The sequence below is a fragment of the Sylvia atricapilla genome, chromosome 1 (assembly GCF_009819655.1).
Source record: "Sylvia atricapilla isolate bSylAtr1 chromosome 1, bSylAtr1.pri, whole genome shotgun sequence".
NCBI classification, from domain to species: domain Eukaryota; kingdom Metazoa; phylum Chordata; class Aves; order Passeriformes; family Sylviidae; genus Sylvia; species Sylvia atricapilla.
The window spans coordinates 52,657,222-52,683,171 of record NC_089140.1 but is presented as its reverse complement, the minus strand read 5'-3'; the positions used below and the strand labels follow the sequence as shown (position 1 = coordinate 52,683,171).

The 25,950-nt window shown below is 37.7% G+C and overlaps 1 protein-coding gene across 1 annotated transcript; it reads left to right on the top strand.

Annotated features, from left to right (window-relative positions):
- The first annotated feature begins 577 nt into the window (after window positions 1-577).
- STK17A (serine/threonine kinase 17a) lies at window positions 578-24,623 on the top strand. Its single transcript, XM_066322791.1, has 7 exons — window positions 578-873; window positions 8,068-8,280; window positions 15,393-15,537; window positions 20,785-20,911; window positions 21,626-21,674; window positions 21,815-21,994; window positions 22,814-24,623. Exons 1-7 carry the CDS (start codon window positions 698-700, stop codon window positions 23,145-23,147), a joined length of 1,224 nt encoding a protein of 407 aa, XP_066178888.1. The 5' UTR covers window positions 578-697; the 3' UTR covers window positions 23,148-24,623.
- The last annotated feature ends 1,327 nt before the right edge of the window (window positions 24,624-25,950 follow it).

Sequence of the window (25,950 nt, the reverse complement as noted above, 5' to 3'; positions counted from 1 at the left end):
TCTTGAGATTTAGTTTGTGACCATTGCTCCACATCTTGTCACTAGGGACCACTGAAAAGACTCCAGCACCATCCTCTTAACACCCACCTGTCATATTTGTATGAACTGATTAGATCCCCTCTCTGTCTTCTCCTCTCTAGAATAAACAGGGCCCAGCTCCTGGAGAACTCTCCTCATAAGAGAAACATTCCTGGTCCCTGATCATCTTTGTCATCCTCCACTGGACCCTCTTTGCTACTCCTCATCTCTCTTGCCCTGAAGAGCCCAGAACTGGACATACTGCTCGAGCTGCGGACGAATAGAGGGGGAGGATCCCCCAGCTGCAGTGACACGAAGATATCCAAGTTAGGAGGCGAGGCAAGTCTGTCTGTACCCAGACACGACCCCTCCCCTGTGGGGTTTATTTAGGCCCTTCGGAGCCGGGCGGCGCCCCGCCTTGCCGGTCCCCGCGGCCGCCAGGCGGCGCTGCCCGCCCCCGCGCGGGCCCTCACGCCAAGGTGAGGCGCGCGGGGGGCGGGGCCGCGCGGCTGAGCCCCGCCCCTCGGCCGGCGCGTGCTGCCCGCAGCCTCCGCGAGCCCGCGGCAGCGCCCGGAGGGACGCGGGCCGGGACGGGTACGGGCACGGACACGGACACGGACACCGGCAGGCGACAGGGGAAGGACAAGGCGTTCCCCAGCCCAGGGAGAAGCCCCGCGCCATGAGCCCCGACGAGAAGCCGCCGCCCGGTCGCTCCCGCGGTGAGCGGCCGCCGCCGCAGCCCGCGGCCGGGCGATCGCAGCGGTGGGGCGGGCTGCTGGCGGAGATCCGGACGCCCATCCGCACGGAGCCCTTCCAGGAGCGGTACAGCCTCAGCCCCGGCCGGGAGCTCGGCAGGTGAGCGCTGCCCGGCACGGCGGGGGAAGGAGCGGGGCCGGGAGGCTGTGGCGTGCCAGCCTTGGGGCCGGTGCCCGGGAGGAGCCGTGTCCGGGGGCACCCGGCGGCCGGCGCCCCGGGCCGGCTCCGAGGGCGTGCCCGGGGGTGGCTCGGCTGAACAGCGTGCTGCAGACAGCCGTGCCCCGCAGCCGTCTGTCCCTCCTGCTGGAAAAGTCATCCTCGGCTCCCTGCCCCCTCCCCCCCTTCATTTATTTATTTATTATTATTTATTATTGTTATTGTTTTCTCGAGCTTTGTAAGCTGTGACCTGGAAAAACAATTTTACGCTCGTTTGGGGTAGCATACGCTTGAGCGTAATCTAATGGTGGAACTTTCTGAGGAGTTAAAGCTGGTTAAAATCTTGGGTTTGGAAGTGATTCCACATGTAATGTTTAGTCCATGTTGTAATTTCAACACCTGACTGATATAAAAGCAAAGTTTCCGTCAAAAAGTCTCATTAAAAGGGTTTTGCATCTTGGGAACTGCATATGTGGAATTTTACACTTGACCAATATTTTTGTCTGAAATTGTGTCACTTCATGTTAAAGAATGATAATATTCTTAGAATTACATGTGCTTCGTCCAAAGAGTGTTCCAATAAAAAAGATTAGATGGAATACCACAGGATGTATTGGAAAGATACCCTCCTCAACACGCGTTCTGTTGCAAGTTATGCTCGCTGTGTAACTCAGTTTATACAGCGGCCAAACCAACCCCTTTGGAGTTCAGGACGAGCTTCAAGGCAAAGGTAGCTGCTGTTAGTACTCCTAACCAAATATTTAGGTTGCCTAGGTGTTAGCTTAATGCTCACTTACTAACTCTGATATACCAGTAGAATACTACCTGTTTAAACATAGTGGTCTAAAGGATTCGCGTGGTGAGCAGGTGGGAGAAACATCCCATGGAATGAGAAAGCATTTTGTAGATTGGTGTGATCACAATGTCCAAGGCCTGGGAACTGAAGGTAACTAAACGCAAGCCTACAAATCAGCCTAAATTCTAAGAAATAGTCCAAAAAGCCTAAGAACAGTGTAGCATAGAATGTCCTGGTATCACTGCTGTTTTGGTTTGGGTTGTTTTGGGTTTTTTTATTTGAAGTTCAGATGACTTCAGAAAATATTTTGTAGTTCTTCCATGGAATGAGCTTTTCCCTCAGAGCTAGGTGATAGTCATTGGCCTAATCAGAGCGTGGAATAGACGAAGGTTCCTTCTGGAACAAAAAAGTACAACTGAGATTATTTGCTTTACACTAAGAACAAGAATTAAGCACTACTGTAAGTCTTAGTGTGCAGTTTAAACAAGTTAATCACAGCATGGATTTTTGTGTGGAATATTTTTTGAATATTTTAAAGATTGCCTTCACATGAAAGCTGTGATTTTGCACCTGTAGTTAAAATTACGTAAGTGGCAGTTCTAAGTGTTTGTCATGGTTTTGAGCAACACTTGCTCATATTTTTGGTTCAGACTATCTCCTCAACTTCACAAGTGCTTTCAGTATCTTCTCTTTCAGAATATAGAAATCTCTACATTTGAATGCATATACTTGGTTTATTCAACAGTTTTAAGTTTTGTTTTTTAAAAGGCAGATACTTCATCTCAAATGCTCCCATTAAAGACTATTTTTTGCCAACTCTGTAACAAAACATAGGTGGAAAGTCTCTCTGTCACACAGAGCTGTAATTCTATTGATAATTGATCAACACATTGGTTCTTTTATGTAACACTTTCTATGTGTTTATAAATTGTGTAATTCTCTCTTTATGGGTAGAGTTTATCTTTACAAAGAACAAATTAGCACCCAGGTATGGCAGGTTTTTGTCTCGGATGAAAAGCAGTCCTTGTGCACCCAACATAATCCGTCTTGGCATTAAGATTTGGTAGAAAAAAGTTTACACACTCTGTATTTGTCCATCCCATTCTCCAGAATTAGAGAAACAGCTTACAGGCTGAACTTTAGGTAGGTTTGAGAATAACAACATCCATATGGATTGTCTTTAAAACTGAGAATGCAGAGAAAGAAGCAAGTAGGTTTATCAGCTGTGCTGAGGGCTGTTGCATGAGCTCAGTAGGTTTGTGCCATCTCTGATCTCCCATTCTGTCAGTCCACCTGTGTGAGCATTCCTGGGCACTTGGAGCTTCTGTTTTCTGTTCTATGGCCCCCTGCATTTGGAGGAGCTGGGAAGAAAATGGAACATGGCAAAATGTTAAGGCTCTGTGGTTCTGGTAGTGCTGGGAAGAGATGCACAGGGGCTCTGGCCCCAGGTGGCACGTTAGGGAGCAAAGATCCTGGGGAAAGCAGTCCTGGAAGGCATAGATGAACCTAGGAGGAACTTGATCACAGGGTCACCAGAGGGGATTGGGTGCAAACCCGTGGGAAGTCAGGCTTAGTTAGTTCTGCTCACGGGAGAAAAAAATGCTTTCAGATTGAGCTTATGTGCTTCAGAAGGTGCTGCCTTGTTAAATTGTTGAACAAGCATTTGCAAGTTTGTTGAAACACAACTGTTGGGAAAGCCAGGTTCACTTGGGGAAAATATCAAAACCTTCATTATAATGGCCACTCAAGAAAGGAAATTATTCCAAGTTCCTTAGGATGACATGGAAATAAAAGTTTTTAAATGAAATTATTTAATACATGACATTTTGGTCCAGTATTCACAGCCTTAATAAATTTACTGTCCTAAAAATCACAATATTCTCACACAAATCTGCACTTGCATGAGGTTTGAAATCAAACTTACCTCTGATTGTTTTAAGGGTGCCACTTTTCATCACCTCATTGAGATTGAAATGTTTTCAGACAGTGCTAGCTTGAGTTAAGTTAGTTTGAGGAAGTGTGACCTTTGCAGAGGACAAGACACCATTGCTTAATTCTTCCGCCTACCATTTGTGCTTAAGCCATAATTGTACTGTAAAATGGGGAACAATACATTTTTTACTACCAAGAGCTTCCTTAAGGAATCTACTATAATTCTGTTTAGGTGCTTTGCTCATTTTTCCTCGAGGAAGAAAACCTCCTAATTGCGGACAAAGTATTACTACGTTATTAATTCTTCAGCTTGTTGATGGAATGTTGCATTCCTTTTTTTAGGTGAGACCAGCTGTGCACATATTGGAAGTCATAATTTGTGTACAGAAAATAATACTCATGATTCTAGAGCTGGGTTAGAGGAAGGTATAAGTTGGCTAGTCTGTCTTTCTTCTGGAAGGTAACAGTCACCTTAAATGATTGATCCACAATAAAATTATCTTCCAGCAAAATGTGTGCACACATGTAAATATGTCCAGTTCAGTTCAGTGGTTTCCCTTCACTCCCAGTTTTTTGTTAAAGCTTACAAGCTCAGTCTCCTCCCGAAGGTAAGAATAAGAAATACTTAGTTTCACTCCAAGGAGTGAAATATTCTTTGTTCCTGACGAGTGATGTGGCTGTAGTTTCACGTGCAGATAGTGCATGTGTTGGATTTTTTTTTCCTCAAAGTAACAACGCTGGCACAAACTTATTTCTCAGGTAGCTTTCAGTAATGCGTGTCTTTGCATTACATAACCCTTGTACCATTTTGTGCCATGACACTGCTGTCCTTAGCTGCTCTCTGCAGTAGCACAGCTGGGGTGAAATAGCTGTGGAACTAAGCAAAAGTGAAAAAGAGGTAAAAATGAAGAGTTGCAAGTAGTTGGCTTTGCCATTTGAGAATAAATTTATGTGAGTAAATTATTCATGAACGTCAGAAATGGAATCCCTGCACTATGTTGTTTGAAAATCCAAAATTGTCAGGAGGGAAATAAAACACACTTCAGAAAAAAAAGTTTGATATGAGTTACGTAATAAACTGCATATAGTATTGTGTATCTCAGAAAAGTGGGTTTTTTTAACTTTATAAAAAGTAAATATCTTCACAGAGGAAGTTATTCCTACATTTGTTACAGTGACAGTGTTTTATAGGTTACTTTAAAAATAAGGTTAATTATTTTAAAATACTTAGTTAAGCTTAGGGGGTTTTTTATAGATTATAAATAAATTAGTAAGGTTAGTTCTCTGTTGTTCTGAATCTAGGACAACAAAAATTAATTGGTGTGACATAAATGTTCCTGCTTATCTGATTTGACATTTGATTTGTGATTTGACAGTTTTCCTTTGAGCTATAATGTGTGCCTAATGAAACAATGCAAATTCTGTTGGCAATCTGAAAAGGTGACATTGAGCTTCTTTGTTGTCAGATAAGATTTATTAAATCATAATTCTTGAATGAGACTCTTGTGAGGACTGAGAACTACTTAGAGTTTCCTATTCTTGTCTCCCTCTGAAGCATTTTTATTTGTGCTTGGATGTCTGGTAATCTGTTTTCAACTTGACAAATCTGCGTTAAGATTTTCAGCTTAAAGTTATTCTTCCTTCCATGCAGTGTTCTCACTGCTAGCTTTTCTCAATACACTAAAGTAGCAATGATGTGATCTAACACTGTTTTACATACTTTTTTATAAAAGTTCTGAAAAGTGGGACTTTAAGAACAGCAAAGATGTAGTGTCTGCATTGTATACTTCGTAAGAATGCTTGTTTATATCTATCTTATCTACTATTCTGTCTCAATCAAAAAGAAATTATTTAAAATTTATCTGTTGGCTTAGCTGTATAGTAGATGCCATCTTTGGATCTTAGCGCTGACATTTTCTCAGACATGAACCTAGATCACTGCACAGTAGTTAGTTCTACTGGTTATAAACATCAGGTTTGTCAAATTTAATCTTTTTGGGGATCGTATTCAGAAAAGATGAGTTCCAACAGGCTGTAGTTGTATTAGCTCTAGTTATAGGCAAACCATAAGGAATCTGAGCTGGATTCTTGGTCTGAAACAATTTAGAATTAGTATTTGTCAGCTGGCTGAACTCCTGTGTAACCTGTCCTTTGAATTACGTCACTTCTCAGGCTTCTGGCCAGCTCAACTAAACAGGACATACGCGGCCATACACGGTGGTGGCTCTTGCCCTTTCTCGCTGTTCCATGAATACTGTTTAGTTTCCATACTGACTAATGCGCAGTGAATCGGTGACATCAGTTCTCATTAGGCTAATTAACTTGTTCCCAGGTAGATTTTGTACGTAATTCAAAACAGCACAGTACTTGAAAGCGGTATTATAGAGATCTCAAACTTTTCTAAGTCACTTTCTCTAGGTCCTTCCTTGTGCTAGAATTAAAAGCTTTTGGCTACACTAAGGCAACATTCAAGAGGAAGTACATAGTCCATTCAGAGACTATATAAGGAAAACAGAGAAGGCTGAACCCAGACAGGAACCTGGATTTATTGGTGTAAGGCTTAGTATATATCAGGTATTTAAATAACTTGCTGTTAAAGGGCTTCTCTATTTTTTTATATGTTGTTTTTCAACAGCGTACTCACCAGTTGATTTTTTTTTTCTTGAGATGTTCTTTGGTGCTAAGAACTTGAACAAGTGTCTTAACACTTTTGATAAATGCATAGCTTTCTATTATACATACATTTAGTGCTACAAAAATATCTTCATGCATTTACAAACCTCAATAGTTTTGTCTTCATTTAAGTATTAGTAATTAATAACATTTTTCCAAAAAAGTTAGATTCAAGACATCGAAAGCGTATTCTTTATGTTTGTCTACCTTCACCAGACATCTAGACTGTGCTGTGATCTAGTCTTCATACATATTGTGCTGTAGATAATGTGCTTATGCAAAATATTATTCCTAAAGGAATAACTGTGGCTGTATCAGTGGTTTTAAGTCCAATTATTTTATTGAGATTGCCTAGCAAATACCACTTTGTGGATACTTATTTGACTAGATTCATTTAGACTGTGTGATTTTGAAACAAATGCTTATTAAAAGCAAGTTCACCACAACTTTGTTTAGCAGTTGTATTTCATGGGTAGCAGTCTTCTGCCAATAGGCTGGGAGAGTGAAAACTTTGACAGGAGTTGAAGCAGTTAATTCTGTGAACTTCAGCTTGGAGATGGGAGAGGCAAAACGCACAGTAATTGTATTCAAAAATAGAAGAGGACTATTATTTTGGTTTCAGCAACCCTACAGTAAGTAAAGAACCAAAATAAAAATCTCAAAGCTATTCCTGCAGCTTTATAAGAAAATGTTTACATATAAATAATAAGGGTAGTTTTGATGATCATTAGACCTGTATAGTAAGGGGTGAAGTAAGATTACTATACTTCAAAGTGTGAGAATTCATCATTGCATTAGTGAGAGCTGTTAATTAAAATACCTTTTCAGTCTAAAAATCAGCCCTGTGTGAATGGAACTAAGTGGAGCTGGTGGTGTGGGACTCTTGCAGGGAAGTTAAGGGCAGCTGCTTGTGCCAGAGTGCTGTGGGGGAAGTGGTGTGACACAAGCGCTGCAGTGTGGTTTGAGCTGGCCTGGTGCATCATCAGGTGTGTGTTCTGCCCATGTGACGCTCATTAATGTGGGCTGAGCACGGTGCTCAGCTCTCCCTGCTCTCAGTGCTCCTGTGCACTTTGGCATTGCTGCAAAAATCGTGTTTCAGAGCTTGATGTTAGTCCAGCTACTTCATTGTATTTAAATTATCCATGTTCCTTAGTCTCAGTGTGTAAGTAGACAGTTTTGAGAACTGTTAATCCAAAAACTCCAGCTGTTATCATTTGAGACATGCATGGTAAAAATACAAAGTGCCATCTAGAAAAAAAGCAGACTATGGCTATTGCATGGTAAATGGAGCAGGATTCAACAAGACTGCTGTTACCTTGGAGGTGGTGGGATACTTCAGAAAACATTAAGTGGGTTACTGTGAGGTGGTCAGAGAAAACATAAATTGCTCATTTGCACATTTTGATTTTTCCAGCTTTTTTAATTAAATTTTTGAGGATAATGTAATCTTGGGAACTAGCACAGCCCGTTTATTCTGTATTTTTGAAAACCACGTTGTTTGAATTGATTGGGGTTTTTTTAATTCCTTATGTTTCATGGAGATTATTTACATTCTGAGCTGGAGTGTTTTGAACACGGGACTCATCACTCAGCAGGGCATATTTCTAAATTCAGATTGCATTTTAAATGCACCCATTAGTAATTATTTGGATCAAGTTTCCTGAAACATTAATTTATAAAGGCAGTACTAAAGCTGTCACTAAGGCATGTAAAACTAAATTTTTGTTTAATTTCAGGGGAAAATTTGCAGTGGTGAAGAAGTGTATCCAGAAAGACACTGAAAGAGAGTTTGCAGCAAAATTCATGAGAAAAAGAAGAAAGGGCCAAGACTGTCGGATGGAAATAATCCATGAAATTGCAGTCCTTGAGTTGGCACAATGCAACCTTTGGGTCATTAACTTGCATGAAGTTTATGAAACTGCGACAGAGATGATTTTAGTCCTGGAATAGTAAGTATTAGTTATAATTCCTGAATAACTTTCTGCAGTATTTGCTTGAAAATAATGATGTAAAAATACTGTGTATCAGTGTGAATAATGTAAAAGTTTCTGTTGGTTGCCTGTTACCCTAGCTTAACTTCAAGAAGAATTGCTAAGAAAATGATGATTACAAGAAGTTATATGCAGTCTCATAACTACTTCAGATTATAGCAAATTTCTCTAACTATGTAGTATTTTTAAAAGCTGAACTATAGTTTATGTAGTTAAAGCATCTTTAATCAAATATGAACTCTGTACACTCCCTACATGTAAAAGAGGAACAGGAAAGAAGCAATGAGTATCTGTTCAAGAACTGAAGTTTATTTCATTGACAGTGGCAAAGATGGGATGAAATCTGCTGTCTTTTTTTACCAGTTATAAAAAAGGTATTGAAAGCAACATTATTGCTAAAAAGAAACTATTAAAACCCTCTACAACAGACAACTTTCTAAAACAGTATCTTTTGGGGGAAAGAAAGGAGGAGGATTGAGATTTAGAATAGTTTCTTTCAAAGGACACTTAACTCTGCATTTGTCTGTGTGGTTTTCTCCACTTGAGTTTGTCCAGATGGGTATTCTTGCAGCTGTTAGGACTGTTCATCTCATATGCCAATGGCTTTAGATAGTAAGACATCTAGCTGGCTTCCAAGATTCAGCCAAATGGTTGTTGCTACTGAACTTTAAGTTCTTGTTACTCTATGGATGGTAAATAATTAGGAGAGGAACAGTGAGGCTCAATAGCTCAGAAGTGACTTGTCTGTTAAGATTAAATTTAGTTTGTGCAGCTCTTCTTTTACTTGATAGTAAAAAGAAAGGGTGAGAAATCTTGTGTCCCAATCACATCTTGTTCAGAAGTCAAATGAAACTGTATCTTTAAAGTTCAGTGAAATGGAATGAGACCATGTCTCCTAAGACAAAATTCTTTCTAGAATACATTTTTTTAAACTTCATAGTGCCCTTAATGAAGTCATAATGTGTGAAATATTCAAGTATCTTTTATAATACATAGGTGTGACAGAGCTTCTGGGGTTTTAACTGCTGCTACTGAGACTCATAAATACTTGCTTTAAACACTAGTAGAAATTTAAACTCAAATACAGTTTCATTTTCTAGATCCCATAGGATTTAATATGAGCAGTGGAATCTAAATAAGCAATGAGTTTGGGATCATTTCAATACAAAATCCCTAGTTTTGTTTTGGAACTCAATTTTCTTAGAGTTGCAAAACTCTTTTAATCTGAAATATTAACTAAGTTGTTAAGTAATTAGCAAAATTATTGGGTTTATATGCATCAAACAGTCATACCTTGTTTCAGATAAGTAGCTGTATGCTAGAGTTGTAAATTACGAAAACAGTCTTTCCCTGACTTCAGCAAGTATGTCTGGGTGCTTCTTTAATGTCAACGTGTTCCAAAGACATGTTGCAACAAAACAGGTATGAATGTTAGTGAATTTCTGACATTCTGTATGCAGAAGATTAAAGAACATACCTAGACTGCAAGCTTCTCTAGGGCATTTCAGTTTCTATTAAGCTTGATGGTCTTTGTGGCAGATCTTTATCTCCTGAAGAAGTAAAACAAATACTTGATCTTGGCCACTAACTTTATCTGCTAAGATTTTGAAGTTTCTTGTCTTGATGTAGAATATGTCATAAGGGCTGAGGGTTTTGCCTTTGGGAGATGTTTTGCTTTCAGGAGGAGAAATATTAATGTTACATGAAGGATTGTCTTTCAGGCACTATCAGTTTTTGACAGAAAACAAACTTAAAATTGGCCATGTTAATATTACATGTTGAGCAGTGGGAAGGAAGGAGGCATTACAGTGTTGGCTTCAGCTGTAGCACAGCAAATTGGGGCTGTCTGCATCCACCCTCACAACAGTCTCTGACTTTGGTTTGTTGTCATAAAACCCTCAATCAGGGTTTTTAAGTCCGAGTTGAAGGGGTAACAGAAAGCCTGGAATTAATCTCTGGGTCAGTTATGTTTCTGTATTTCACTGAAAATTGAATGAAAAGAACCTGGAATTTTGCCAAAGAAGGAAGAGATACAGTCTGGGAAACTTGACATATCAGATACAAAAAGAAAAAAAGCAAATTTGGTAACTTTCTGGCTTGATACCTGTATGCAACCTACCTGTCATCTTTCAATTTCTTTTGAAAGAAGGAACAGTAGAGCATCTGATGCTTAAGAACCCATCTTTTTTATAAGTGTTCATCACCATGTTTTTACACATCTGTGGAAGGGATAGATGATACCAGTGGATAATTAGCAGATCAAATGTATAGAAACTTGTAAGTAGAGCTTCAAAAATCTTCATCATTAATATTTTATTATGGAGATCCTCTGAACTGAGCCAGAGCCTTGTGTAAGTATGGTAGACTTTTGTTATGCTTGCTTTAAAAAGAGGAAGAAATTGTCTTTATCATCTTGAAGACGGTTAGTATTTATCTGATATGCCGGATAAAGTGTTTTTTCAGCTGTTATTTGGACCTTTGGATAATGTGATGGACTTGTATGTCCATTAATATTAATGAAGTTAATATATAGTCTTGGACATGAATTATTATTCTGCTTATTGGAGGTGTGACTGGTTAAAATAAGAGTCTGCTGGCAGTAAGTGATCCATTTGGCATGGGATTAAACAGACAGAACTTGAAGCAAACCCACTGCAATCACACTTTAAACACACTGTAGTCACTGTAATCTCTGCTGCTTCAATGTTTGCATCTTGTCTGTTTGAGTAGCAAGCAGAGTCTAGTTACTAGTCTCAAATCAAGATTGGAGGTCTAAAAAAATTTTAAGGGAAAACTTCTCGAGTGGTCTGAGTTACCTCTGTTTGTGTTTTATTCAGTTCTTGGGCTGCCTGATTGGAAAGGCAAAAAAAAAAAAAAAAAAAAAAAAAAGCATTTGTCTGAGTACTGAGAAATTTTAAGACCAGTATCTTCAATTTTATGTGTTTGGATGTTTCTTTTCCCACCTCATCTCATCAGATATAGATTTACAGCTTTCTCAGGGTTTGGGGACATTGGTACATTACGTTGTCTTACACAGGAAAAATTACCAGTAATTGCACTTAGTATCCAATGGTATGCCTTGGAAAGAGGTATGGCTGTCAGCAGCAGTGGGCATGAACCTTTGCTAGTAGTGTTACAACCACTGTAGTGTGAACAGCTTGTACTGCAAGCTCCATGAACAGAAAGTAGGTGACTTTCTGTTATCTTGCAAGGATAACACTTTCAAGAAAGACTTTTGACAGAGTTGAAGATTCAGGAAGTAAATTTTTGTCCATTACAGATTATGTGACTCAGCATTTAAATCAGGTGTATTTTAGGAATTGGTCTACATATCTCTGTACTCTGCTGATTTGTACTTCTGCATCCTTCAGAACACTAACTTAATGTCTGGTCCATTAAAGCTGGAAGAATGGTTCATTTTTTCAGGTGCCCTGAAATAGGTTTGTTCAGTCTTTTTCTAACGATAAGTTAAATGACTGTGCTAGTGTCTGCTAAGTGTACTTGAAAGAAGTTTAAAGCTGAATTTCATACAGTTCATTGTTAAGATATATCTCAAGGAAGATAAGTAGTCTCCATTTAATCGAAAGTCAACGTAATTGTAACAAAGATTAGTTCTCTAGACTTCCAAGTGGCTTTTAGCTCATTTATGGTGCTAAGTAGTAAAAGTGTTAGCATGTTTTTCATTGATGAAGAGCAGTTGGATTTCACTTGAAACGAGAGAAATTAATGGCATGACAGTATTTTCATAAGTAAATTAAAATAGCTGAAGAATTATGGTTGCTGTGGCTTTCAAGTTTGGAAAGCCTTCTTTTGTCTCACATTTTTTTCATACACTTATCTAAGGGAGGGTGTACTGGAGAAATAATGCATTCTAAGTAACACTGGATTTCAAAATGTTTTGCCATTAAATATGTCCTTATCAATTTTCTTTTCAGATTAAGATGGCTTATTTTCCTAAAAACTTTGTTGTTCTAAGGAGAATTCTTTTCTTTTTTCCCCTAAGAACATTTTCTGACTGGCCCAATCATTTGCTAAGTTATTTCATAATGACAGTTAGAAAAACTACAGTTCAATGAAAAATGGGTAAATATTATTAACACCAGAGAACTCCTGGTCTGCATATATACAGAAATCATAACAGTGACATGCCCATGATATTTTCCTAGCAGGTATTTTGAACCCTTCTACGGTTAGATTTTTTTTTATTTTTTTTTTTTTTTTATCCCTGAAATCTGGCTGGGGAATACAAAATAGCTGAGTTGAAAGTGTTGTTAAGGAGCTTGGCAAAACTTGGAATAGGTGTGCAGAAGGATCTTTTTGGAGTTAATTTTGAGCCTGTGCTTCCAACCACTTGTGACTGGCTTGGCTCACACCTCCCTGACTGTTTTGCTTAAGGGAATCCATTAAGCTCACTCTGCAGCAACAATACACGAAATGGTCTTGCAGTATCAAATTTCCATGTGTTCTTGTAAAGGGTTACTGGTTACTTGTTTGAATGTGGTATTTTTTGGACAGAATTAATTGTCCAGAAGGAGTTGTTCCATCAGCACCCTAAATAGCAAAGTTAAGATCAAAAACCAAAACATTGCATGTGAAGTTCCTTTCCCATGTGAAACGATTTGGTGAAGCCAAGTGTCTATGGCAGCTGAGAATTGCAATGTCTCGTAAGCTATGAAGTGGGTGTGCATGTGTGAGGGCTGTATTTGCATGTCTCACTCTTAAAAATGCTGATGAACACAAGGATCTTCAGAAGTTTAGGGAGGGACCTAAATTTTTTTTTTTTTTTAAAATAAAGTTTCTGGATCAAGAGTTTTCTACTCTCACATTGGTAGTAGCACTGTCTCTTGATTTCACTGATGGGACATTGCTTTAACTTTTATTGCCTTGACTTTTAACATCTATAATTCAGAGTTTTTTAAGTGTAGTATTAAAATTCTATGTAGCTTACATTTTAGCATTGGTGTCTACCTCAGTTTTAATTAAGTTACACTAATAAACAAGTTATAGCAGATACCTACCAAGTAGACATAGCAAGCAGGTCTTTATAAGGACCCCCCCACCCTCAACTTCCACTGTTTTTTCAGCTGGGTCTATTAAAGTGTGATCCCATGTTTTGGATACAAATCCGATTTCACAGAATTAAACAGCAGAAGTATTTTTTCCCTTATTTGAAGTAGCACAGCTTTACCAGAAATTGCAGGGGTTTTGCTATAAAACATATTGTGTTAGTTATTTTGGTAGTAGATCTTATCGCTGCATGTGCATTATAATTCACTGATACAAGGAATTAAATCACTCTTCAAGTAACATATTATGGCATTCTTAAGGCAGAAATTTTAATTTATGGATTGCAGTAGATGTTTTTCTATTTCTATGTGGAAAATCCAACTGATGTTGCTTTTTCAAGGAATTTCGTTTAGGATATTAGAATACACTAGCTGATGTTCGTTTTAAAAATGTCATTAATATTTGAATCCTGTTCAAAGCTGAAATATTACTATTTCTATGAATTAAACAAAAATGGAGTGAAGAAGGATGTGATAGTGTCAGGCATATGAATTTTTTCAAAAGGAATTATAGTATTAATATGCCTTTGAAAAACTTACTCTTGAGCTCTATCATCTGATACATAATGAAGAAAAAGAATTATTTAATAGATGGGGTTTTTTGAAAGAAAATCTTAGTTTAATAATCAAATTGTACTGCTGTACCAGTTAGCCAGCATATAGAACAGAAGTGTAAAACTCTATAGAAAAGGTTAAGATTTAACTTTTTTGGTAAGACCATCTGCAGGGAAAACTTAAAAGAATAGCAGTGAGAATACCTTGCAGGGCAAAAAGCCTTTTTTTCTTCCATGAGGCTTTTGATAGTACTAGGATTGTAGCAGCAAAGTTAGTATAGGCAAAATGAAAATTTGAATATATTCAAATATATTCTTTTTCTGGGGGTACAAGTTGAAATGCACCGTTTTTGTAGAACTCTCTTTTGCTGTTACATTCGAGTTGAATGTGCCTGGCTGTCTTTGGGATAGACAGTACAATTCATCAGAAAAAAAAAAAAAGCAAGCAAAGGCAGAGTACATGGGTATACATTGGTAAAGATTAATGCTTGTGCAAAGTCATTTTTGCATGACGCAGTTTGGTGTAACTGGAAAGGATTCTGCCCCTGAGGGTTTCACCACCTTTCCCTAAGGGGTGACCATAGAATTTCATGCAGAACAAAGGGTGTATGTGCTGATTTCATAGTAGGAGTTCAACAATCCATATGCAAAGTGGCCCCTTTCTAACATTCTTATGCTCATTCTCGTTTTAAACTGGAGCATCTCTTCAGTTTATTTTACTTTTGGTGCTACAGGGTTATATGGTAAAACGGTTCTAGTTCTCTAGAGCCATTGCTACACAGAGCTGGTACTGCATGTGGCTTCAGAGTACTTAAAAATCTATTTATGTCACTTCGTTATTTTGTTATTTGTTTAAACATATATAAACAAAAGAGGGTGCAAGCTGAGAGCTAAAATTTTTAGAGCGATTTTTAGATGAAAGAAGTTTAAAAACTTCATGCATCCCTGTATACCAGAGACTTTGTTAACAGTTCAGTTGCAGACTTTATATTTATTCTTTTGAGTATATGCAAAGTGTTGGAGGATGAGGAGGTGGGAGGTGGGGATGCCTTGCTCTGTGTTTGCAAAGATTTGCCTTGGCCAAATTTCCATGTAGTTTCATAGGTATGGCAAAAGACACATCTTTTAGGAAAACACTGTCCTCAAACAATTGTGGCATTCATCTGAAAGCAAAGTCAGTAGTGTTTCAAAAGTAGTCCCCAAAATTCCTGTACCATTCATATTCTCTAGCCTAAATGACTAAAATCTTTACCTCTCTCCAAAGCTGCCATACTGCAGAAAACACTTCCAAGGCTGTAAAAACCTTGCCAAATGTCTAATAACTGAAAATATCACAATTGGGCTATACCTCCTGCTGATATTGCCTATACAAAAAAAAACCAGTGTGAGTAGGGCCTAATGGGTGCTATAAATTAGTCTTTGAACTAACAGTATTCCTACTGTTCCACAGTGCTGCTGGAGGTGAAATCTTTGACCAATGTGTGGCTGAAAGAGAGGAGGCCTTCAAAGAAAAAGATGTGAAGCGACTTATGAAGCAGATATTAGAAGGAGTTTCATTCTTGCACAGAAACAATGTTGTTCATCTTGACTTAAAGGTAAGATTGTTGCTGTATTTTTCTTATTGATTTCTCATCTGTTGACTTTCTTGCTGGTAATATGTCATAAAAATGCCAATTTGTAATTACACAATTTTACCTAATTATACCTTGAATGATAAAATTATACTTTTGGGATAGAGTAGCCACCAGGTCTGCAAGCCTTTGGAGGGGTTGCTATGATTATATTAAATATAAACTTCATTTGATTAAGTGAAATGTAATCAATTCAAAAGTCAATTCGCCTTGCACTTTAGATTGCAAATGAAATGCTTTGAGTAAGACCTGACTCATTTCTACATTGCTGTAAAAATGTCTGGGTATTATATGGCCATTGAAAACCAGGAGGTTTATTTTGTTTGGTTTATTTTTATTCACTTGAGTTTTAATGAAGAAGAAGGGTGATAAGATTGGTGGGATAAAGTGTAATGTTTCAGAATGAAATGTTCAAACAGCACTGGTAAATTCATGTATTAAGTGTATTTATAGCATTTTCTTCCTTTTTTTTCCCCGTTACTGTAAAACCTTATTTAAATGTCTGTCATTTGCTGCTGAACAGTTGGCTGACACCCTTTTGTTATATAAATTATTATGATTTACTGAAACAAGTATTTTTTTCTTATTGAAAACAGTTTTGAACAAATCAAGTGAAAAGCACAGTTGCCATCATATGAAATCTTATGGGCAGGAAGGGAGTTGTAACAGGGATCCAGAGAACTATCCTGTCCTATGGGCAGCAAGCTGAAGTTAATTTTCTTCAGCTTCTATCCATGCACTCATATGGAAGATGCAACTGTATTTCATTATGAGGTTGAACTAGTTTAAATTCAAGGCAGTTTCAAGACAGTCTAAAAAGTAACTTGCATTACATTTTTTTAAATTCTTTTTATATGTCCTAGTCTCATATTTGCTAAGTATATTGTAAGCTGCTGCATGTTAGTTCTGCTGCTATGATCCTTACTTAAGCTTAGCTGTATTTTGGCATATTATAAACCTACCAGTAGATTCTAGTATCAAGCTGTATGTACTTATATATAACTTAGCACATCATGAACCATTCATCAGCTGAAGCAGGTGAGTCATATTGGCACACAATTATGTCACCTGCCTGATTTTCCAAACATTTATTCAAATTATATGTGGAATTCTTTAAAATTTTGATTGAGTCACACACACAGAATATTATTAATTGTACTAAAAATTAATGAAACATTTTTAGCAAGTGATGTGAGAATAAGTGTTCAGAAAGACTGAAAATAAGCAGTTAGAATTCCTCAAAATTCCAGTATGCTAAAAGAAGATACTCAGTGTCTCAGTGGTTGGCCATTGAATTTCCTTGAAGCAAAGCGTGTAAAATTAAATGTATTTTGTGGACAGTATATATCTGTACATGTTCATAATTAAAGTTGTGGTGTTTCTTAGCATCATCAGCTGAATATCTGTAACTAGAAATATGATGACACATCATTATGATGTAGTTTTATAACGCTACAGTACTTACTTGAAAAAGTAAACTTGGGATGTTGATTACAGATTTTTACTGTAAAAGATATTCATAAAAAGCTTACTTAAAAACTTTCCAACTGGTCAGAAAACTTATGCTATAACATGGAGCATATGCAGTTCTCACTGAAAAATCCAGCATTGTTTTGCTGCCTTATGGAAGTTCGTTTAGCAGAGGAAATTGTCTAGTGGTTGAGGTTAATGAACATGTTTATACATTACTGTAGTGTGCTATGTGTGTTTAATTGGAGTCCGATTTGCAGTGTGATGACTTTTGTGATATATAAAACTATCAGTCTCTTGCAAACTAAGGTTTATGGAGGTCTTCAGAGTTTTTATTGGCAAATAAAAATTACAGAAATGATAGAATTAAAACCCATGACTTGCAAAGATTAATTGATCCACATGCCTTGCAAGACTTCTAAAAAAGACCCAGTTGTGACAGAACTCAAAAAGTTGGGTGCTTGCTTTGGCTGCATATTTGTTTACCCACAGTCCTCGTCTGTTGTATCATGTGTCTCATGCTGCTTTAACTTGTGGCTTAAAGCACGTGGAATTTACTAGCTACTTTGTTTGTATGACATTTGAAAGGTTTCTGCATGTTTACTGTTGCTATGCAAGGTGTTTGCCAATTGCAAAGTTGACAAATTTTTGCTAAAATGGGGGCGGGGGGGGGGGGGATGCTATTAGTTTCACCTTTGTGTCTCTAAAGATTTCCATTTCATTTGTTTTTTAAAAATTCCTTTGGAAAGGTCCATCCAATTTTCCAAATGTTGCACCTTCAGAAAAAGTTCAATTCTACACCCAGAAGAGTTTAAACCCAAGTGGTTTTATGTGATTGTCAGCTGAATATTTTTATGATAAATCTAAAGAACCAGATCTATGACACTGACAGCTACCTTGCTTTAGCTTCTGTTTGCCCTCTGAGTAGATACAAGATTTTTCCTGACACTAAACACTGCAGAAAGAAATGGGGTATTTTGATGTAGCTTAGCAAGGTTGTGACTTGATCAATTCTTTCCAAAAGCATGGTCCTACTGAAAGATGGTTGAAATATGTCTTTTTAATAGCAAAACACAATCATGTAGCCTAATTTTGACTTGGATGAAGAGCAAATACAATGCTACCAAGTGCAAATTAATTATCACTTGACAGTATTGTGTTGGTGCTATTTAATTTGCAGGGTGTGCATAGATTGTAGTCAGGAGTCTTTCATCTCCTCTTAATGGCACTTAAAAGCTGCAGAGTAAGGGAAGTCTCCTTTCTATGTGTTCTCATGTACTGCTTGACTTAATCTTGAATAGGTGTATGGTAAAGTTTAAGGTACTTGGGAATGGAAGAGAATATATGCAGACGTGGGGGCTGAGGAAGAAGATATGGGAGTCCTTTACTGTTTTTAGAATAAGCCCAGTTTAGTATCTTTAGTAATGGGGTATCTCAGCTAGTCTGTTTTTCCTGTTTCTGACCATTTTCTTGGATAATTCCTGTCTTTTCTTCTAAGGATTTGAGATTTCTTGAATATTATATAATTAGATAACCTTCAACATTAATGAAATTAGGTAAGGTGAGGAGGAGCTGATTAGATTAAAAACCTGAACTTTATTATGGGTCCTTAGTCTTTATGTATCTTCTTGAAACCAACTAAAGATACAAGAAATAAGAGGATCTAAATGTAACCTTTAAGCCTTGCTGCTGTAGAGAAGGAAGTTTTCAAACATTGCCATTTGGTGGTTTTCATCAATAATTTCAATAGTGCTTGAGGGTAAAAGTGAAAGGCCCTTTTTAGAATGGCCTCCAGGAGAGCCTCTAGCCAGCATCTCCTGTCTTTGTGGGCTGACTGGCTTTAGGCAAACCTAGATGTATTCTAGCAGAGTAAAACCAGAAGAGAAGCAGTATTACAGATGTGAGGAAATGATCTTCCTTTTCTGAAACTTAGAGTAATTGTGTCAAGCTGAAAACTATGGTGAGTTCGAAGCTATGGCTTCTTTAAGGGTTCATGCTGGCATTTCACAAGAATCCCATAATGATTCGTTAAAATAAAAAAATGATTGGTATTTCATTAAGAATTGATTTAGAGTTATGACTCAATTCATACTGTAGACAGGGGTTTTTCTGCATAGGTGTGCTTTGCATAATAAGATTAAGGAAAAAAAAGACAATAAAAACTACTTCTGCTAGCTGCTTTATCTACTAAAATGTTAAAATACAGGGGTGAAGCGTTTCACTAAAGTTTTCCATTAAAAACTTTTCCTCATTTAAATATAGAGAACAAATACTTATCTCATGCTTTTAATTTGACTCTTCACAACATAACTAAATTTCTCACTGGGAATAATATCTGAGAGGCTAATGAGGGAGGCATGGTCAGGTTTTTTTGGATGTTTGCTTTTCTAATACAAATAGAGAATAACAAATCTGAACTATAAAGAATGTGGGAATGTGCAGCTCCAAAAGCCTTTGTATAGCCACCAGATCCTAGTTTGTAAAGAAAATAAAAAAGAGCTATTCTAATATGTAGGTTTACAAACAGAAAATAAATTGACATCATAGAGTTAGTTTCAAATAACAGCTTAACTCTGCAGGAATCAAAAAACTTGACAATATTCAGGTCTTGCAGTGAGAAGAACTGGCCTAAGTTTTTTTAAATGATCTTGCCCAGATGTATTTCTGTATTTAAAAGCAAGGCTGTTCATGTGAGAGTATGTCTTCATGAATGACTCTGAGGATAGAGGACAGAGCAGCTCTGTAATTAGGGAAGAAGTGTAAAGGTTGGTGTTACTCCAGCTGGATTATCAGTCAGTGGTTGCTTTGCTGTTCTTACTCTTTTTGTCCCTTTTCAACCACCCTGATGCAAGATTGTTCAGTAAAGACTTCTGCACTTTCATGGAACTTGTGCTCTCTAGAAGCATGAATGCAATGTCAATTGACAGCACTACCATTTGGAGAAGTTAATGATAAAACCCAGTGTGATCACTGGTCTGGTGGTAGGGAAAGTCAAACCCTTTTTTTTTTTTTTTTTTTTTTTTTTTTTACAAGAATATGCTTCAGTTGCAAAAATTTTTGTTTTTTTAACTTGAGCTAGCATTTAAAATAGTAAGGAACTTCTTAATGACCACAAAGATGCTTTGAAGGAAGACACCCAGGATCTAGTGACGTCAGTGCAAACAAGTTTATCCAAAGGTGATGCTCTTAAAAACCTGTTTTTCAGGCTGCTATTTTTTTTAAACTCTTCTTCAGTTAGTATTCTGTAATACAGTTGTTTGTACTTTGAACAGGATTCAAGTTGGTTGCAACAGACCTTTAAACAGGTGCAGTCAAAATAGTTTTGTGTGTTCAGGGTTTTTAAAGTGTTGGGTGTTTTTGGACACTCTTCAAAGGGAGGTATTTTACATCATCTATTGGAAGAGTGAAGGAGTGAAGAGGAGTTAAAAAGTTGATATGAAGGACTAGAGGTAGAAGTGTGGAAGTACTTACATGCTATTGTTAAATGACTTGCTATTGGCATGTATTTCCAATGTACTCTAAGCTAAACAAGGTTTGATTCTCAATTCTAAATGGAAAATCCTGCCACTCATTTTAGCCTAAGTGTCTCTTCAAAATTGCCTTGAGGGAAATACATAAGTGATCCAGGGTATCATACTTGTTATGGAAGGCAATATTGCTGCTCATGGTCTAAAATAATTATGCAATGTCATAGACATTAGTTTTGGGTGATCCCAAAAGTCTCCTCCTCTTGTTTTTCAGCCCCAAAATATTCTGCTAACCAGTAAGTCTCCTCTGGGAGATGTTAAGATAGTAGATTTTGGCCTTTCCAGAATAATGAAGAGCAGTGAGGAACTAAGAGAAATCATGGGAACTCCAGAATATGTAGGTAAGTTGTTACTATAAGAGTGATGAATAGTCCAGGCTTCTGGGCAGTGGAAAGAGAATTTGGAGCATGCCAGCCTGGCTGTGTAGTTACTGTGTCACAAGATCAAGTTATTACTTTGGAGGTGGTACTGCTGTCAAAGGCAGAACTGGCAAGTCTTGCTGGTCTAGTGAACTATGATTGTGTGCTTATGTTAAAGATACACACTTTAGATGATTCTTGCCATCAGTGATAACAGGTATTACTTGGATTGAAAATTTAAATTCACATACTGAGTCTCTGAATACAATATTTTAGTCTGTGTAGGTTTTCTATTTGTTTTTTTTTTCAGTCCATACCACTCCAGGCCTTGAAAATATACTTGAAAATATCTTTAAGTTGTGTGGTAGATCTTCAGAGTTATGAGTTACAGTGCTGGAATGTGCAATGTTGGCGGTTTCTGTTTTGTCTGCAAGAAACTCGTATACAGATTCCTTAACTGGGAAGGGGACTGGCCTGGCTTCTGAAGATGACAACAAAGGGAAAACATTTTTTTACACTTAAAAACAATGAATGATAGAAATCACTTAAATAAACTGAATAATAGTATTTTGATTTCAAAAGAGTGTCATGCTTCAAATGACTTTTCTTAAATTTTACCATATGACTACTACCACATTTTTTAACACTATTGTAATGTCTGCATATGACAAAACCCATTTTTTTCCCCCTGAACAGCTCCTGAAATTCTGAGTTATGACCCAATCAGTACAGCAACTGATATGTGGTAAGTTGAACAAATCAATGGTCATCATAACTTTACTGAAAAGGGTTGTTCTTTGGGGATTTTTTTTTGCTTGTTTGCTTTTAAGAAAAAAAAAAAGGCTAACTAAAAAACTGTTTTTTCTGTTTTTATTTTTAATTTAGGAGCATTGGAGTACTGGCATATGTTATGCTAACAGGGATATCGCCTTTCTTGGGGGATGATAAACAAGAAACATTCTTAAATATATCTCAGATGAACGTTAGTTACTCTGGAGAGGACTTTGACCTTGTTTCAGAGTCTGCTGTGGATTTCATCAAAACTCTGCTGGTTAAGAAACCCGAGTAAGTAAAATACACAATTGTATATGCTAATATGTCAAACTGACTTAATTTTAAATGTAGCAAGTGCTAGTTTTTTCATTTTTAAAGTATAAGGAGGCTTTGATTTTATTGTACTATTACTTTTTATGTATATAAGAAGAGAATTCCCCCATTTCCATCCAAGCCTGTATATTCCAAATGATGTCCAAGTGTTAGTAATTAAAACTCCAACTACTTTCAGAAAACTGTGTAGCAGCTGTAGCTTGTAGTGGTGAACAGTACACTCATTCTTCTTGCAGGTACTTTGCTGAAGTCTTTTAAGTGAACTGAGCTTTGGATGGATTGGTAGAGAACTTTGCCTTTTCTAGTTCATTAGTTCACTTTTCTTAATGAGCAGCAAACTGGAAATTCCAGGTTCCCAGATAGAACAGGTGTTTTCTGTGGAACTTTACCAGTTCTTCATGGGACACCTCAGCTATTGAAATTGCCTCCTGCTTGTCTATGGGAATACTTGAAGAATGTAAAAGTTGGATCATTTTTCTGTATATAGAAAGTATAAACTTCAAAAGTTGGTTGGCAACATGGAAGTGTAAACTCATATTTAGGGATCTATTAATTCCTTTATTTTAAATGCTAGGAGTTAATCTACTTGAACAGAGAGTGATCAGGAAGTGGTTTTTTTTTTGGTAAAAGATAGCTGTCAGTGCCTTTTTTTTATTTACAATTCTGTCAGTCTTGAATACAGTCATATCCTTGGAATAATTTTGGGGATCTCTTCTGCAAGGTTCTGAACTTTGTACTCATTTGGACATTTATTTTAATACTTTCCTTCCTCTGCAGGGACCGGGCAACTGCTGAAGAATGTCTTCAACATCCATGGTTAGAACAAAGTGATAATCCTGCTTGCAGGGCCTGGAATAAGAGTATGGAAGGGGAGACCAGTGATGCCATCCAGAAAGATGCAGCTTCTGCCTCTGAACAATCAGTAGATGCTGAGAAGACTGGAGAGCAAGAATCAATAGTGACAGAAGAACTAATTGTAGTGGCTTCATACACACTGGGACAATGTAGGCAGTCAGAAAAAGAAAAAGTAACTGAGCAGAAAGCCATTTCCAAACGATTTAAATTTGAGGAACCATTACTGCAGGAAATACCAGGAGAATTCATTTACTGAACTGTGTGGAGCTTCATAGCTATAACTGGAAGGCAGATTTTTCTACTAAACAAAAGTATTCTAGCCAAGTGAATTTCTGATATGCAATAAATGTTCTAGATAAAAGCAAGTGTTTATAAATGGCATACAACAAAAATGTGCCAAGTTCTTATTTTCTTGGAACTGATAAGATTTTAAGTGGCTGACAGGAATTTAACAAAGAGAATAAGCTTTTTTTTTTTTTGTTTTTAATTTTTATTTCTGTTTTTTGTTATTGATATTGATTGGTAAGAGAGTTTGTTTGAATTGTTCCAGTGTTCTTGAGAAGTCAACACTGGAAGTGTTTCAGTGACAGATGTCAATAGAAGTATTTTAGGATATATTTTGGTATTTGATGCAAATATATAATGCTGTGTTTTCCTCAAACACCTCCTGACTTCAGTGTTGGAGCTATCTGCTCACCTAAAACTTGTATGAGAGGAAAATTTGGTCACCTGGTTTGACACACAGATTTCAAAATCATTGTATGTGTATTTCTTTGTTTACATCAGGTCAAAGACCCAGACTCCTCTGGTGTGTAGCTGAACAGTGAGCTGAGCTTCTCTAGACAGAGATGCACATGCCTTACTGGTAAAGAAATCTGTATTGGAGATATGTCTGATTTGGGAGCACAGTAAAGTCCTGCTCCTGAGAGTGATGTGCTTGCTTATTTCAGTCGCTTGCAAGCCAGCAGAGATTGTTCCCTTCCCCTTCTGTGCTGGGTGAGATGTGCCAATAGAATCCAGCTCAGTGTGGCCACACGGTGCTGATGAGAGGAAAAAAGAATGACAGTCTGATGTAGCTCCTCTGAAGTTATTGAAGTTCTCTCCACTGATTTTACCATGTTAGATTAGACAGTTTGTCCAGCTAATCAGCCCTTGATTTCACCTCCCCCAGAACCAGCTGGGGTTTTACTGGGATCATGAGGTCATTTCTACCTTCTTTCTGTTGCTCCAACTGCTGCTTTAAGGAAAAAAAAAGAGCATCCTTAGGCTAAGTTGCAATTGTTCAATATAGCTGCCAGATGAGGAAGAAGATATTACTTCTTCTGAAACAGTGAAGCACAGCTCATGCCTCCTGCTTCCTGATCACTCTCCTTTAGACACTTGGAAATACAGCCATGTTTTGTGGCTGGGCAGAGTGGGATTAGGGAGCAGTATAGATGAGTCATAGTTCTCAATGGATGCAGTCCCTCAGAGGACAAAGCTGACACCAACTGGGCATCAAAACCGAGTGGTTTTTGCAGTGTATAGATCTGAGGATCTTGGACTCAGTCCTAGTTTTCTAAGAAATCTTTCATACTGATGCTGTTCCAAAGTTTAATTTTTATGTAATGGAAGTTTAGTACTATTATATTGCATACTGTTAATTATTCAACTATTTATTTGGTTTCCTTATGCTGTTCCTTTGTAATAAACTCTGACAAAAGTTTTCTTGCTATAAAACAGTGAATAGAAATTTTTGAGCTAGTTTCCACTTTTTACCCATGTTGGTACACACTTTTTGATTTCAAATGTATCAAATGTTCTTACTCTATTTAGTGAGCAGGAGTTCAGGACTCTGTGCTAAAGTTACAGTTCCCCCTTAACACTTAATAAGAGCAGCAGTAGTGGGGTGATCTGGTCAGCATGACTGGAAAGATGGGGAAAAAGCACTTGTACAGAAGAAAGCTGAACCAAGAGCAGTGGGACAATGAGTTTTTTTCCAAAAAGCTTCATTGCCAGAGGTTGGGCTGCCCTTACTTCAGGCCACATCAGGGAAATTGCACCCAAATTAAACTGTTCTATCAAGCTTCTTCCCCAGTGGAATTACATATTGAGCATTCATGTAGATAGGGCAGCTTCTTATTTCTCAAAGGAGCATTCATATAAGGAAACAACCAGTGGTGCTCAGAATCGAGTTTTGATGTGTTTTATATTGTAATGCAGAGATGCCTTTCACGTTCTGGAGAAAGGAGTCAGTCACTGGACAGCTCTGGCGGGCTCTCAGCAGGAGAATCTTTGAGCCAGCAGTGTGTCTTGTGTTATCTGCATGTTTCCGGACACAGACAGGAGCTGACCCTACCTACAGAGCTGATCTGTTTCAGCCTTGTTAGGCCGGACAGTACCTTCACGGGCATCTTTCTTTTACTCTCCAGTCATTTGCCCAAGACAATTTGCATGGGATAGGGGACATTGATTCATGGAATTCTGTGCAGGATTGCAATTTCTCCCATCTTCCATCACTGCCATTTTGACATCTTTTCCCCCACATCCATACTTCCTTACTTCACTAAGTTGAGCAGAGAAGCAAGGTTGAAGCATGTTCACATCCTACCTTTACAAAACAACGTTGCCAGTGTTGCACACATAAGTGTTTAACAGCTCCTGGTTGCCCACAGCAAACTGAGGGATGTATAGCCATTTCACTTCCTCCTTGTAACCACAGATCATGTCTCAGATTGAGACTGGTATTAATGGAAGAGAGTAGGTGCTGAGCAGTATACTTTTTGTCCTATAAATGCTGTTTTTAATGTATGACAGTGAAGCGTAACTTGTATACATGAAATACATACTTATTTCAAGGCCAGCTTTTCTTGAATTGGCTGCTTTGAGATTTCCAGTGGGCTGCATTTCTGTTTAACTCTTTGTGCCTTAAGGTGGTTTTGTACAGTGTTTTTTAACATCATTAAGAATTTGTATAAAGTTGTGAAAATTTAATAGTGTAAGTTATAAACAAGGCATCTTAGATTCACCCTATAACAGGCAAAATGTTCCATGTTGTTTAACTGCAGGCCTATCAGCCA

Coding starts and splice junctions, on each gene's coding strand:
- STK17A (XM_066322791.1), top strand. CDS start 698: ATGAGCCCCGACGAGAAGCCGCCGCCCGGTCGCTCCCGCGGTGAGCGG. Junction 8,281..15,392: donor ATGATTTTAGTCCTGGAATA/GTAAGTATTAGT, acceptor ACTGTTCCACAG/TGCTGCTGGAGGTGAAATCT. Junction 21,995..22,813: donor CTGCTGGTTAAGAAACCCGA/GTAAGTAAAATA, acceptor CTTCCTCTGCAG/GGACCGGGCAACTGCTGAAG.